We start from the raw sequence: 13,578 nt of genomic DNA on the forward strand, positions 1-13,578 counted from the left end.
GACGTTCTGGTCCGCCAGATAGGACATCTGAGATGCCTATCGTCAAAACAAAGCAGGATTAAAAACACGAAAAATAAACAAACACTTAGAGAAAGTTAATTAAAACAAAGAATACCTGAAGGCAAAGAGAGGAGACCGCAGCCAGAAGATTCTCGGGTTTATATGTCTTGTAGTGCGCCAGGTCTATGGGCAGCGTGGTCACCCGGGCCACATCCCCCGCAATGGCCATCTCGGTCAAAGATGGGCGAGCCCCGTCATTATGTCGGCTCACCCACTCGGCAAAACGAAATTTATACCTGAAAAAAGAGAGGGAAATTGAAAGGACACGCCTTTAATTTTTCTCTCTCTTCCCATTTAAAACGTCTCCTAGGAAACTGCACTAGCAATAACCGCTAGACACGTGGACGAAACGTGCACAGAAGCACAACCGCCATCTAGGAGACCCATCTCTAACAGCTGTCATGCTCACCAGCTCGAAAGGACAGGTCTTTTCACATCCCACCAGCTACTCCTTCTGACAAGCGGCCCGGTGTCAGCATTGACCAATACTAGGACAATCAAATCACCAGTCACGTAACTGGAGACCTCGAAGGACACTACCATCTCGGACATAAATATCCGACACACTGGGGGGGGACTAGTGATAACGTAGCACATCTAGTAGGGGCGAAGCAACCTCGCCAGGAACGAACATCACTAAGTCAAGCATTTCACCGACCTGGTAACGATGTCCGACCTGCTTGAAATCATAGAACGTATGACTTGGGGGGTCACCGGATCGATGGGAATTCAAACATCATCCGAGACAATCATGCCTGATAAGGTCGGACCAAGAATCCTACCCGAGCTCTGAAGTATGTTCAACTCAGACCTAAGCCGAGCTCCGAGCTCCTGAGCCCGAAAGATTGGACCATCTGGTTCGAGCTCTGAGCTGCTCTCAGATACGGGAACCATGATAACTTGACTCCCAAGTTATCCGGGCTCCGAGGTCCTGCCCAAGAGCGCTCACTCGTGTACCAGATCCTGGGACCACAGAAGATCTTCTGACAGGTACGTGAGGAATGTTCCCTCTGACACACCTAACAACCCGTGCCTCCCGCAGGGATATTCTACCACGTCAGCATAACTGATTTCTGGGACCACTGGGCTCACAGCCTGCCAGCAAGGCAGGTTTGTCCTTAAACCCTAACTATAAATAGAGGGTTTAAGGACAAACCCTAGGTAATTTCTTTTTCTCTACTGAAAACACACTCTTTTCTCTTCTTCTTCTTCCTCTACTTCAAAACCTTACTTGAGCGTCGGAGTGAACGTCCGGTGACCCCCACCGGAGTTCCTTCTGACCTCTGTTTGCTTGTAGTGTGCAGGTCGGTCAAGCTCGGATTCAGTTTGGTGATTCATCAGTGTTGGTTAACAAGTGGTTTATTAATGGTACACCATTAATTTTATTTTTTAATACACTGTTAGTAAATGTTGGGTTGATCGTTGTTGAACTTGTAATAAATTTTATTTTGAATATATCGTTAATGAAATAGTTAGTAATTCGTTGGTAACTTGAATTTTATATTTTAAACAAACTGTACATTTTAAAAACTATTAATTTTATTTTTAGTATACCGTTAGTGAACTGTAAGTAAACCGCTGATAAATTATAGTATATCGTTAATAATATTTTAGTAAATTAAAATTGTGCATTTAAAATATAAATTATTAAACTTGTTAGTATACCGTTGGTTAACCAAAATCGTATTTTTCAATTTAAAGAAAGTTATTTTTGCAAAAAGAAAAGTACAAATTGTATTTTTCAAAAACAAACTTTAATGTTGTATTTTTGAAAATATTTTATCTTTTTATAGGTACTTATATAAAGAGGCCTATTTTATATCTGTCACTATTTTATAATTCTTGAAAACTAACTCCATAATCAATTAGCCATTTATTTAGATTAAGGGTTTAATATGGAGGATATGTTTTTACTTCTATTTAAAAAATGACTACAATTAAAAATAAAAATTGAAATTCCGTGTAAAATTAATGTATTTAAAAGTTAGAAATAATAAAAATGAGATATTTTTAATGATAAAAATATTTATTACAACTTGGCTATTTTTTATTTATTTTGGAGATAGGATATGAAAGGCATCACCGTTGGCTTAGATAAATAAATTTAGGACGGATTTGGTAGCTTTTTCAGTGGTTGCTCGAAGTTTTTGGTATCGATTTTGAAGGAATTGGCACCATGGAAAAGACCGTCGTTAAATGAATTCTCGTCTATTTTGCCATCAACGAGGGTGTCCCGCTGAGTGTAGGAGAAGGGAACATCGCAAAATCCAAGTGTTCCAACAAGAGTTACAGTCATCTTTGTCATTGGCTTCACGGTTACCATGACCTTTTGTGTCAAAGTAGTGGTTCTAGCTGTGCTACATCCCCTCTGAAACTCGCTATCTCTCGTCTTCTTGATTTCAATCCCACCTTCCCCAATCTCTGGAATACCCAATGAAACGCTGCCGGTGAAATTATCTGTGAAGGAAGCACTTTTACTAAATTGGTGCATCCGCTGGTCTTCATAAGTCATCGTCACCTCTAATGTCTCCGTTTCTTGAGTCATATTTGTGACACAGGAGCGCGCCAATGTCATTATTGATTCATCATACACTCGGGCGTCCTCCAATCGGTACCCCACAACGTCAATTTGCCTATTGATCACAAGCTCTTCCAGCAACAAGTAGCTCTCTCTGTCAATAGTTGTCGCCCAAGATGCCGCAGCAAGACAGTCCACATTGCCATGCTCAGTGGTGCTTCGCAGATATCTGTCGTTACCCTTGCTACGGAGCGCAATAGCGTTTCCTTTTATTTTGACTGGCCAAAACGACGTTGCTGGAATCTGAGTCGGATTTATCACTTGCAATTGGATATATCCAATTTGGGGTAGCCTTCCAAAATTTTCCACTGTAATCATTCTTCACACGGATGCTTCCGTCAGGATTGGTGAAGATCTACTCTCCAACTTTATGATACCCAATATCAGTAACTGCAAATTCCATAAGCTCGTCGCGAAATCCTGAACGATAAACAAGATACTTGCCGTTGTATCCCTTGATTGCCACATGTTTGGGCAATATCACCAATGATTCCCAGTCAATAATTGTGAACCGATCCCATCCATGCTCGTCTTTGCTGGACAATCTCGCAGCTAAGCAGCCATCATATTCGTTGCCCGGTGATACCCAGTGGCAGAGATTGTTCCTGTTTTGGACGTGTTGGAAACGATATGTTTCGTCATCTATGGGAAGGGGCCTGAACAGCGTGCATGACCAATTCGATGGGTTTTCATCCACTGCATCAGCTGCTGCGACAATAAATGTCGATTCTTCGCTAACGCGCCTCAAGTATTTGTTGCTATAGCAGCATCTTATGCTCACTAAATTATTGTTGCTTTTCGATCTCTCTACTCGAAATTTGGATAGATGATCAAAAATATCGTCTCCGTTGCATTTAATGTAATTGCGCAACTTTCCTTCTCTAACGTTTTGTAGATACTTCCCGTTGTTTGATTTATTTGATTGGAAGACCGCAAACCCGACAATGATCAGTGGCGCCATGTCTTTTATTAGCTTTTGTAAACACACAGAGACTAGCTAATTACTTTGTTTCAGTTGCTTGCAGATCTTAAACCCATTTTGGGACAGCTATATATAGGAAAAGGAATGCATGTTGGCTGCAATTTTTGATTTTGTGGTTTAGTTTACACTAGATCATTGCAGTGCCAATTAAACATTACCAATTTTCCTTCATTCACGGTTTTTTTATTCTTCTTTTGTCCTTTTTATTATATTTTTCAAAATCATAACAAATATATTTATTTAAAAAGTTTATGTTGATACAATTGCTGAAAATGAACTAGAATATGATGAAGCTGAGTCGCGGACTAAGTCGCTCTCTTTTAAACATTTCCTGGCATAGCTTAATGGTGCAAAACTGACTGACGACTGCGTCGTCCCTAGGATAAAACAACCGGAAATACTGTTTTCACTGCACTGTGAAAAGAGCTCTAATACACTTTTTTTATATTGCTCTATAATTTTCGGTATCTTGCAAATGAACAAGGGACCTTTATTTATATGCTGAAAAAATACAGTTGTTGAGGAAGAAATATATATGAAAATAAAGACAACGTTTTTGATAATAAATTGTTTTACAACAGTCAAAAACGTATTTAGGTGTTCAAAAGTTTTTATCTGAAGATAAAAAAACTATTACGTAATAAAATAAAGGCTTAATCACCCAAAAATGCCAAACCTATACGTCTTGTGTCAATTATAGCCAAACCTTTAAAAATCACCAGATTTAGCCAAATCTTATATGTTCTATTTCTTTTTTAGCCATTTTTGAATCGAACACCGTGTCGTCCACGTCACCGCCAACTAAGGAATTGGCTAGCATGACAGCTGAAATATTTAATTAAGGTTTGGCTATAACTGACACAAAATGCATAGTTTTGGTATTTTTTGGTGAATAAAACTAATTTTAAAATTAAATAATTAAATGATTAATTATATTATAATAAAATTCATATATATTTACAAAATAATATTTTTATTTAACGCTAATTAAAATTAATCTATTTTTTACTAAATTTAATTAATTCTAATAATTTTTTTTATATATTTGATGGATATATAATTAATTTAAATTTTATTAAAAACAAAAAATGTCATATTCATCTTAATTTTTTTTTAAATTTCCGTCGTCGGTTCGTTGACACCGCCGCCGTTTGAGACCCAATTGTTCATCTTCCGATGAACAATCTGAGAGTAATATACACAACAAACATACGACAGTGTTCATAATTCAACTATACACACATAAACATAAAAATAATCACTGAATAGACTGCTTATTTAAAGAACGAGTGTAATTTTTTCTCATTTTTTTCTTTAAAAAGTGAAGCGCATTGTGGTGTAATGTAATACCCCGTAAAATTTAAAGGATTAAATTATTCCACGTAAGGAATAATTTATAGGACCGGGATAAATTTAATTTACAATATCTCCGGAAATATAAAATAGTTATAGAAGTTAAAATATAAAATTTGGATATTTATATTTTAATTAACGGGAATTAAGAAATGCTTATAAATTAAAATAGGATAATTTATAAGTCCCGTGTGAATATTTTTGGAGTCAATATTCACGAAATATTTTTAGAAAGTTACCCCTAAAATTTTATAGAATTTGGAGATAGAAATTTTATTAAGTGGGTCTATTTTAGCCCTAATAAATCTTTAATGATTTATTAAAGATAAAACATAAGTCCCGTGAGAATAAAAATTACGTTTTTCTTGTAATTACGAATTATGGAATTCGTGGTTAAAATTTCATAAAATTTGGAGTTCGTTGTCCGTTTTAGTTACGGACGAGTATTTAAGAATTTGGGTTAAAGTAACGCGTGAATACCTAGGGACTAGTTTGGAATTTAACCAAACTATATATATATAAACATTTCATTTGAAATGTTTCATTTGCACCAGAAACCTAAAAACTTAGGTTATTAGCTTCAGAGCTTCGGCGATTGCAACGGCGACGGTAGGTTCGACGGTTTCGATCTTATTTCTCGTTTTTAACTCAAATTTCTTCGGTAATCCATTAATAATCGAAGTTATAACCGTTATTTTGAATTTGGATATATAGAAAATGGATTATATTTGAATATATAACGGTTACCGTATCGAATCGAACGTATACGTAATGATTTTACGTTCCGATAGTGCAAATGGATAGATTGGTATTTGTATATGTGTTTAGGATCGGGAAAATGGGCTTAGCTCGACGGAAATCGGCCCGGGAATGGAGTTCCCGTGGCTGTGCGGCACAGCCACTGTGCGTCGCACAGTGACTGTGCGGACGCACAGCCAGGCTGTGCGGACGCATAGCCTAGGCTGTGCGCACGCACAGCCCGACTGCGCGAGCGCACAGTCTCTATGAGACTGTGCGACCGCACAGTCACCTGTGCGGACGCACAGGGACAATGTGCGGGCGCACAGGGCCTCGCGCCAGCGCGTGTTTCCGACGTGCTTTCGCACGTCGGGTTCCGAACCGACTAGTTTCGAACAATTTTGAACGGTACGTTCAATAAGGATTAAAAAGAACTTGGACGTTTAAGGAAGTTCGATTAATTAAAACATAGAAATGTTTTAATTAGGTCCTCTATTAATCAAAATGATTAATAGCTAGAGGACTATGAGTTGAGATTAAAATGAGTGTAGACTAGATATGCTTTATGTTTAGTAATGTTAATAGAGAGTCTACTCTTTAGAGTTAGAATTCTCGTTTCAATTGTGTTTAATAATTGTTTTCTAACTAGATCCGACGAGCAAGCAAGCTACCAGATCAGGAGAGTAGAGGGTGAACGAGAACTGTTTTGTGGATAACGGTTTTGTGAGTTCGCATATTTACTTTTGAATATTAATGTCAAAACATTTATAACTAAAAATGTGTTTGAAATTGCATTGCATAGAGTCAATTTAAAACCAATATATAGATCCACTGGAACGTGCTATCTATTGGGCAACAATAGAACTGTGTGATCACCGGTATTAATAAATCATTGCATTGCATACTAGTTGGGTTCTTTGGCCAGATGCTTGCAAAGCGGCCAAGACCTAACAGGTTATCCTGGGGAGCCAGTAATTTAATTTACGGCCCAGCAAACCTTACACGGAGATAAGATGATTGTGATAACGTGAGTTCACATTTCATCTTGTGTTAAACAAGAGAGCACGAACTGTGACATTAATCACAGTTAACCAAATGGGGTTTTTCTTAGGGTTTCATTTGGATCGGTTATTTGGCTGCACAAAGTGCGTTTACATGCGATTTTTGCTTTTATTAATATGCTTGAGTAACTATGTGAATTCACTCATATTTGACCCCCGTTGATTTCCCTTTTCACAGGTAAATGATATTTTGACGTGACAAGACTTCCAATTCTTTCTCTGGAAGTTGTAACTAAATAAAGGTCACTCTAGAGCTGCAGAGTAGTTCTAGCTCCGAACAGTAGTTCAATTGTAAATGCTTAAACTCTGATATGAAACTACTGTGAGTATCATTTTGGGACAAAAGCATGTTTTTATAAAAAGGGCTTTTGCCAGTTGTTTATAAGAAACTTGGTTTTGATAAAAGCTTTGTGATTAATTAAGTGGCATGCTTAAACCAGTTACTTGAAGCGATAACTGGTTTGCACCGCTGGCATTGTTTTTGGACAGGGTTGTGTCAAGGTGTGTGCAGTATACATGTATTACCCTGAGTCCAGAAATGCGATTGCATGGTTTTGATTACACGTTTATTTGAAGGTTTTCAAATACTTGCAAAAAGAAATTGAGACCTTTTATGTTTTCAAAACGCGAAAAGTTTTTACTGTTTTTCCTAGGCTTGCTACGGGTTTCGGAACAACCATTCCCATTCCCTAGCGCCGGTCTCGACACGAGTTTCTAAGCGAAAATCGGGTCGTGACAATGTTGGTATCAGAGCAATGTTGTAGAACTGGAGTGTCTACAGTAACATTGCTGATACTCGAGTAATAGGGTCTAAGGAACTACTGCAGCAATAGGATTTGAGTCATGTCTTTGATATGTCATCATTAAATTGTGAAATATTCAGTTTTTCCTTAGGTTGTGAATTTAGAATGTGTCTGATATGAGTTATATATTGTGATACGCATGAGCACGTGGAGTGTGACCATGGAGATGGTTATATGCGTTCATGTTGGATTTGTATTTGTTGTTCTTCATTTGATTGCAGTGTGGTTTGATTTGGTTAGGATGGCTGACCAAAGGCAAACTCGTGGTCGAGTTGCGATGATACGAGATGCACCTGAAGAGGCTCATGATGAGTCGTCTGTGCATATAGGGCAACATGAACCGGCCAACGTAGCAGGTAGAGGCCGTGGGCGTGGTAGACCTAGAGGTAGAGCTAGAGGTCAAGCTGTGGAGGAACAGGAACCGGTTCAGGCTCCTGGGATACCACAACAACCTAACGCGCCAGGCTTTGACTTTAATCAGTTCTTAGCTGGAGTTGCAGCTATGCAAGCTAACCAAGTGGAGAATCAGGCTATGCATAGGGAGCAATTATTGCAACAACAACAGCGTGTTGGTGCAAATGTTGATAGAGACAGTGTTTTGGCTTATATGCGGCTCAAACCAACAGAATTTGACGGTTCAGGAGATGCATTAGATTTTCTTGAGGAAGTTGAGCGTGATGCTAGACGTTTGCAGGCTGACGAGAGACAGTCAATCTTGTTAGTTGAAATGTCAATGAAAGGACCAGCAAAAGACTGGTTTCGACGTATAATTCAACCTACGATGAATCAAATGACCTGGGCAGAGTTTGTTAATCGGTACAGAGAATTTTATCTGCCATTTTCTGTGACCGAGAGTTATCGAGATCAATTGCTGAATTTGAGAAGAGGAAATAGGTCAGTACAAGAATATGTGACGGAGTTCACTAGGTTGGGAAGATTTGCACCTGATTTGATGGCTGATCCAGCAAGGGCGAATGCGAGTTTTATCAAGGGTTTAGGACCCGAGTTTATTAGCCTTGTTTCTGATGTGAACCGAGATTTGATCCAGCTGATAGACAGTGCACGTCAGATGGAGACTTCGTTGGTACAGTTTGGCAGAATTGTAAATTCTACTACACCAGTGTCGACAAGGAGTGATCAAGTTGGTGCGACAGCCAATACACAAATGTGGTTTAATCCAAGTGGTTTTACTGGACCGCGACGTAAATTTTTTAAAGGGAAGAGTAATAAGCGTTTCAATACCCCTGGAGCTAGTTCAAGTGGACGTAGCTCAGGAAGTTCTGGAGTTTTAACTCCATATTGCCAGAATTGTCGGAGGAAACACTATGGAGTGTGTCATCTTGCTCCAGGAGCGTGCTTTGTTTGTGGCCAACTAGGCCATTATGCAAGACAGTGTCCGATGTCAGGAGCACAAGGATCTGCTACCAGTGTTGCTCAACCTTTTCAGCAGCAATGGAGACCTATGTTTTCGGCGGCATCTGGGCAAGGTCAAACTGGTAGTACGTTTACTAGTCAGAGAGGAAGAGGTTTTGGTAATAATCGAGGGGGAGGAAGAAATGGTGGAGGAAGAGGTACTGGTCAGAACTCTCAAGCGGAGGGGAGTCAAGCCAGGGTGTTTGCACTAAACCCACAAGAGGCTCAAGCCTCTAATGCAGTTGTGCAAGGTATTTTTACTATAGCCTCTATGGATGCTTTAGTATTATTTGATCCGGGTGCAACACATTCATTTGTTTCACCGAGTTTTGCGATTAAGATGGGAAAGCAACCCGCTTACTTGCAAAATCCATTATCAGTAGCCATGCCAATGGGTGAAAGTATGGATGCGGACATAGTTTATTCGTCTTGTCCTGTGAATGTTCAAGGACGAGAATTGCTTGCCGATCTAATTTTGCTAGAAGTACTAGCATTTGATGTTATATTAGGTATGGATTGGTTAGCTCGACATTATGCGAGTATGGATTGTCGCGAGAAGTTAGTGACATTCAATACCCCTGGAATTGAGGTGGTTTCACTTCAAAGTGAAAAATTAAAATCCACTGCTAGCATAATCTCAGCTATGAAAGCTCAACGAATGATGAGAAAAGGATGTCAAGCATTCTTGGCTATTGTGTTGGATACAGAGAAAGTTCAAGGAACTGTACAGAATGTACCGGTGGTAATGGAGTATCCAGATGTTTTTCCAGACGAATTACCGGGATTACCACCAGATAGGGAGATAGAGTTTTGTATTGAGTTAGCTCCTGGTACCAAACCGATATCAATACCTCCTTATCGAATGGCGCCAGCAGAGTTAAAGGAACTGAAAGATCAACTAGAGGAACTACTTAGTTGTGGTTTTATCAGACCAAGTGTTTCACCATGGGGAGCACCTGTTTTATTTGTTAAAAAGAAGGACAGATCATTTTGGCTCTGTATAGATTACAGACAGCTGAACAAAGTTACAATCAAGAACAAGTACCCATTGCCAAGGATTGATGATTTGTTCGATCAACTGCAAGGAGCAAGGTACTTTTCTAAGATTGACTTGCGATCAGGATACCATCAGTTAAAGATCCGAGAGGATGATGTTTCGAAAACTGCTTTTAGGACTCGGTATGGTCACTACGAGTTCCTAGTTATGTCATTTGGATTGACAAACGCACCAGCGGCTTTCATGGATTTGATGAATAGGATATTCAAACCCTTCTTGGATCAGTTTGTAATTGTTTTCATTGATTATATTTTGATCTACTCGCGTACGGAGGAGGAGCATGCACATCATTTGCGCATAGTTCTTCAGACATTGAGGGAGCATCAATTGTACGCCAAGTTTTCAAAGTGTGAATTTTGGTTAGAAGAAGTGGCATTTTTGGGACATGTTGTGTCTCAAAATGGAATCAAAGTAGATCCAAAGAAGATTGAAGCAGTTGTGGAATGGAAACGACCAACTTCGGTGACTGAAATTCGTAGTTTCCTTGGTTTAGCAGGATACTACAGAAGATTTGTGCAAGATTTCTCAAACATCTCTGCACCATTGACGAAATTAACTCAGAAGAATGCAAAGTACGAATGGACAGAGAAATGCGATAACAGTTTTCAGAAACTGAAGGAGTGTCTAACGACAGCTCCAGTGCTAGCATTACCTGAAGGTATTGAAGGATTCATTGTTTACTGTGATGCTTCAAGGGTTGGTTTAGGATGTGTTTTAATGCAACATGGACGAGTAATAGCTTACGCTTCACGCCAACTGAAAAAGCATGAAGTGAACTATCCTACTCATGACCTGGAATTAGCAGCAGTGATTTTTGCATTAAAAATCTGGAGACATTACTTGTACGGTGCAACGTGCGAGATATTTACGGATCATAAAAGTTTGAGGTATATCTTTGATCAACGTGAATTGAATCTCAGACAGAGGAGGTGGTTAGAGTTGCTTAAGGACTATGATTGCACTATACAGTATCATCCGGGTAAAGCCAATGTGGTAGCTGATGCGCTAAGCAGAAAATCTGCAGGAAGTTTAGCACACGTTACAACAGAGTGGCAAAGGCCATTGATCAAAGAGATCTATACGATGTTCAGTCAGAACATCAGATTTGAAGTTTCTTATCTTGGAAGCTTGATAGCCCAATTAAGTGTGCGACCAACTCTAATCGACAGGATTAGGGAACTACAAGGTGAAGATCCTCAACTAAAGCGTGTCATGGAGGAGGTAGAGAAAGGAAGGTGTCAAGACTTCAGTGTTGTTAACGGAACACTGAAGTATAGTACCAGATTATGTGTACCAGATATTGAAAATTTAAGGCAGAAGATCATGGAGGAAACCCATGGATCAACTTATAGTATTCATCCAGGTTCTACCAAGATGTATAGAGATATTAAAGAGATGTACTGGTGGAACGGAATGAAGCGAGATATTGCAGAGTTTGTAGCAAAGTGTCCAGTGTGTCAGCAAGTTAAGCTTGAACACCAAAGGCCATATGGATTTTTACAACCCCTACCCATTCCAGAGTGGAAGTGGGAGAGGATTATGATGGATTTTGTGGTTGGATTGCCTAAGACGCAGAAAGGTTTTGATTCTATATGGGTTATAGTGGATCGTCTGACGAAGTCGGCCCACTTTATACCTATTAAGATATCACATACTGCGGCGAAATTGGCACAAGTATATATTGACAAGATAGTCAGTTTACATGGAATTCCTGTGTCAATAGTTTCAGATAGAGGTTCAGTATTTACCTCTAGATTTTGGGGAAGGTTACAAGAAGCGATGGGAACGCGGTTAGATTTTAGTACCGCATTTCATCTGCAAACTGATGGACAGTCTGAAAGGACTATTCAGACTTTGGAAGATATGCTTCGACTGTGTGTACTGGATTTTGGAGGTAGCTGGGATGTGTATTTGCCATTAGTAGAGTTCTCATACAACAACAGCTATCATTCCAGTATCGAGATGGCTCCATATGAGGCATTATACGGTCGTAAGTGTCGATCTCCTATCTGTTGAGAGAAAGTTGGAGAAAGAAAGTTGACAGGAGCAGAGATTATCCAAATTACCTCAGAAAAGGTACCATTAATTAAGCAGCGACTGGAAACTGCTTTTAGTCGCCAGAAAAGTTATGCGGATCGAAAGAGAAAAGAAATAGAGTTACAAGTTGGTGACTATGTCTTTCTGAAAGTATCACCAATGAAGGGTGTTATTCGTTTTGGAAAGAGAGGCAAGTTATCTCCCAGGTATGTGGGACCTTACGAGATTATAGAGCGCATCGGAGCGGTAGCATATAAATTAGATCTACCGCCAGATATGTCACAAGTTCATCCGGTGTTTCACATATCAATGCTGCGAAAGTATATCGCAGATCCTTCTCATGTGATTCAACCACAAACTGTAGAGGTTAACGAGGAACTTTCTTACGAGGAACAGCCTGTTGTGATAGTAGATACTCAACTGCGGAAACTTCGTACTAAGGAGATTCCTATGGTGAAAGTGCTGTGGAGAAATCATTCTATGGAGGAGTGTACGTGGGAGACAGAGATGGATATGCGTCAGCGATATCCTTACCTATTTTTTTCTAAGGTACGTAGTTCTTATTGAAATTCGAGGACGAATTTTAATAAGGTGGGGAGAATGTAATACCCCGTAAAATTTAAAGGATTAAATTATTTCAGGTAAGGAATAATTTATAGGACCGGGAGAACGTAAATTAAATTTAAGGATAAATTTAATTAATAGTATCTCCGAAAATATAAAATAGTTATAGAAGTTAAAATATAAAATTTGGATATTTATATATTAATTAACGGGAATTAAGAAATGCTTATAAATTAAAATAAGATAATTTATAAGTCCCGTGTGAATATTTTTGGAGTCAATATTCACGAAATATTTTTAGAAAGTTACCCCTAAAATTTTATAGAATTTGGAGATAGAAATTTTATTAAGTGGGTCTATTTTAGCCCTAATAAATCTTTAATGATTTATTAAAGATAAAATATAAGTCCCGTGAGAATAAAAATTACGTTTTTATTCTAATTACGAATTATGGAATTTGTGCTTAAAATTTCATAAAATTTGGAGTTCGTTGTCCGTTTTAGTTACGGACGAGTATTTAAGAATTTGGGTTAAAGTAACGCGTGAATACCTAGGGACTAGTTTGGAATTTAACCAAACTATATATATAAACATTTCATTTGAAATGTTTCATTTGCACCAGAAACCTAAAAACTTAGGTTATTAGCTTCAGAGCTTCGGCGATTGCAACGGCGACGGTAGGTTTGACGGTTTCGATCCAATTTCTCGTTTTTAACTCAAATTTCATCGGTAATCCATTAATAATCGAAGTTATAACCGTTATTTTGAATTTGGATATATAGAAAATGGATTATATTCGAATATATAACGGTTACCGTATCGAATCGAACGTATACGTAATGATTTTACGTTCCGATAGTGAAAATGGATAGATTGGCATTTGTATATGTGTTTAGGATCGGAAAAATGGGTTTAGCTCGACAGAAATCGGC

The 13,578-nt window shown here is 38.6% G+C and overlaps 3 protein-coding genes across 3 annotated transcripts; 1 reads left to right on the plus strand and 2 right to left on the minus strand.

The window, feature by feature from the left end:
- Window positions 1–2,164: 2,164 nt before the first annotated feature.
- Window positions 2,165–2,956, minus strand: LOC126681706 (uncharacterized). The gene has a single exon (XM_050377261.1). The coding sequence runs from the start codon at window positions 2,954–2,956 to the stop codon at window positions 2,165–2,167; it is 792 nt and encodes a 263-aa protein (XP_050233218.1).
- A 37-nt stretch (window positions 2,957–2,993) lies between these two features.
- On the minus strand, window positions 2,994–3,599 carry LOC126681707 (uncharacterized). Its single transcript, XM_050377262.1, has one exon. The coding sequence runs from the start codon at window positions 3,597–3,599 to the stop codon at window positions 2,994–2,996; it is 606 nt and encodes a 201-aa protein (XP_050233219.1).
- Window positions 3,600–7,816: 4,217 nt separating this feature from the next.
- On the plus strand, window positions 7,817–11,840 carry LOC126681708 (uncharacterized). Its single transcript, XM_050377263.1, has 4 exons — window positions 7,817–10,507; window positions 10,607–10,816; window positions 10,970–11,599; window positions 11,769–11,840. Exons 1-4 carry the CDS (start codon window positions 7,817–7,819, stop codon window positions 11,838–11,840), a joined length of 3,603 nt encoding a protein of 1,200 aa, XP_050233220.1.
- Window positions 11,841–13,578: the final 1,738 nt, after the last annotated feature.

The sequence above is a fragment of the Mercurialis annua genome, linkage group LG5 (assembly GCF_937616625.2).
Source record: "Mercurialis annua linkage group LG5, ddMerAnnu1.2, whole genome shotgun sequence".
Lineage (NCBI taxonomy): Eukaryota > Viridiplantae > Streptophyta > Magnoliopsida > Malpighiales > Euphorbiaceae > Mercurialis > Mercurialis annua.

Coding starts and splice junctions, on each gene's coding strand:
- LOC126681706 (XM_050377261.1), bottom strand. CDS start 2,956: ATGATTACAGTGGAAAATTTTGGAAGGCTACCCCAAATTGGATATATC.
- LOC126681707 (XM_050377262.1), bottom strand. CDS start 3,599: ATGGCGCCACTGATCATTGTCGGGTTTGCGGTCTTCCAATCAAATAAA.
- LOC126681708 (XM_050377263.1), top strand. CDS start 7,817: ATGGCTGACCAAAGGCAAACTCGTGGTCGAGTTGCGATGATACGAGAT. Junction 10,508..10,606: donor AATGGAAACGACCAACTTCG/GTGACTGAAATT, acceptor AAATTAACTCAG/AAGAATGCAAAGTACGAATG. Junction 10,817..10,969: donor GCCAACTGAAAAAGCATGAA/GTGAACTATCCT, acceptor AATCTCAGACAG/AGGAGGTGGTTAGAGTTGCT.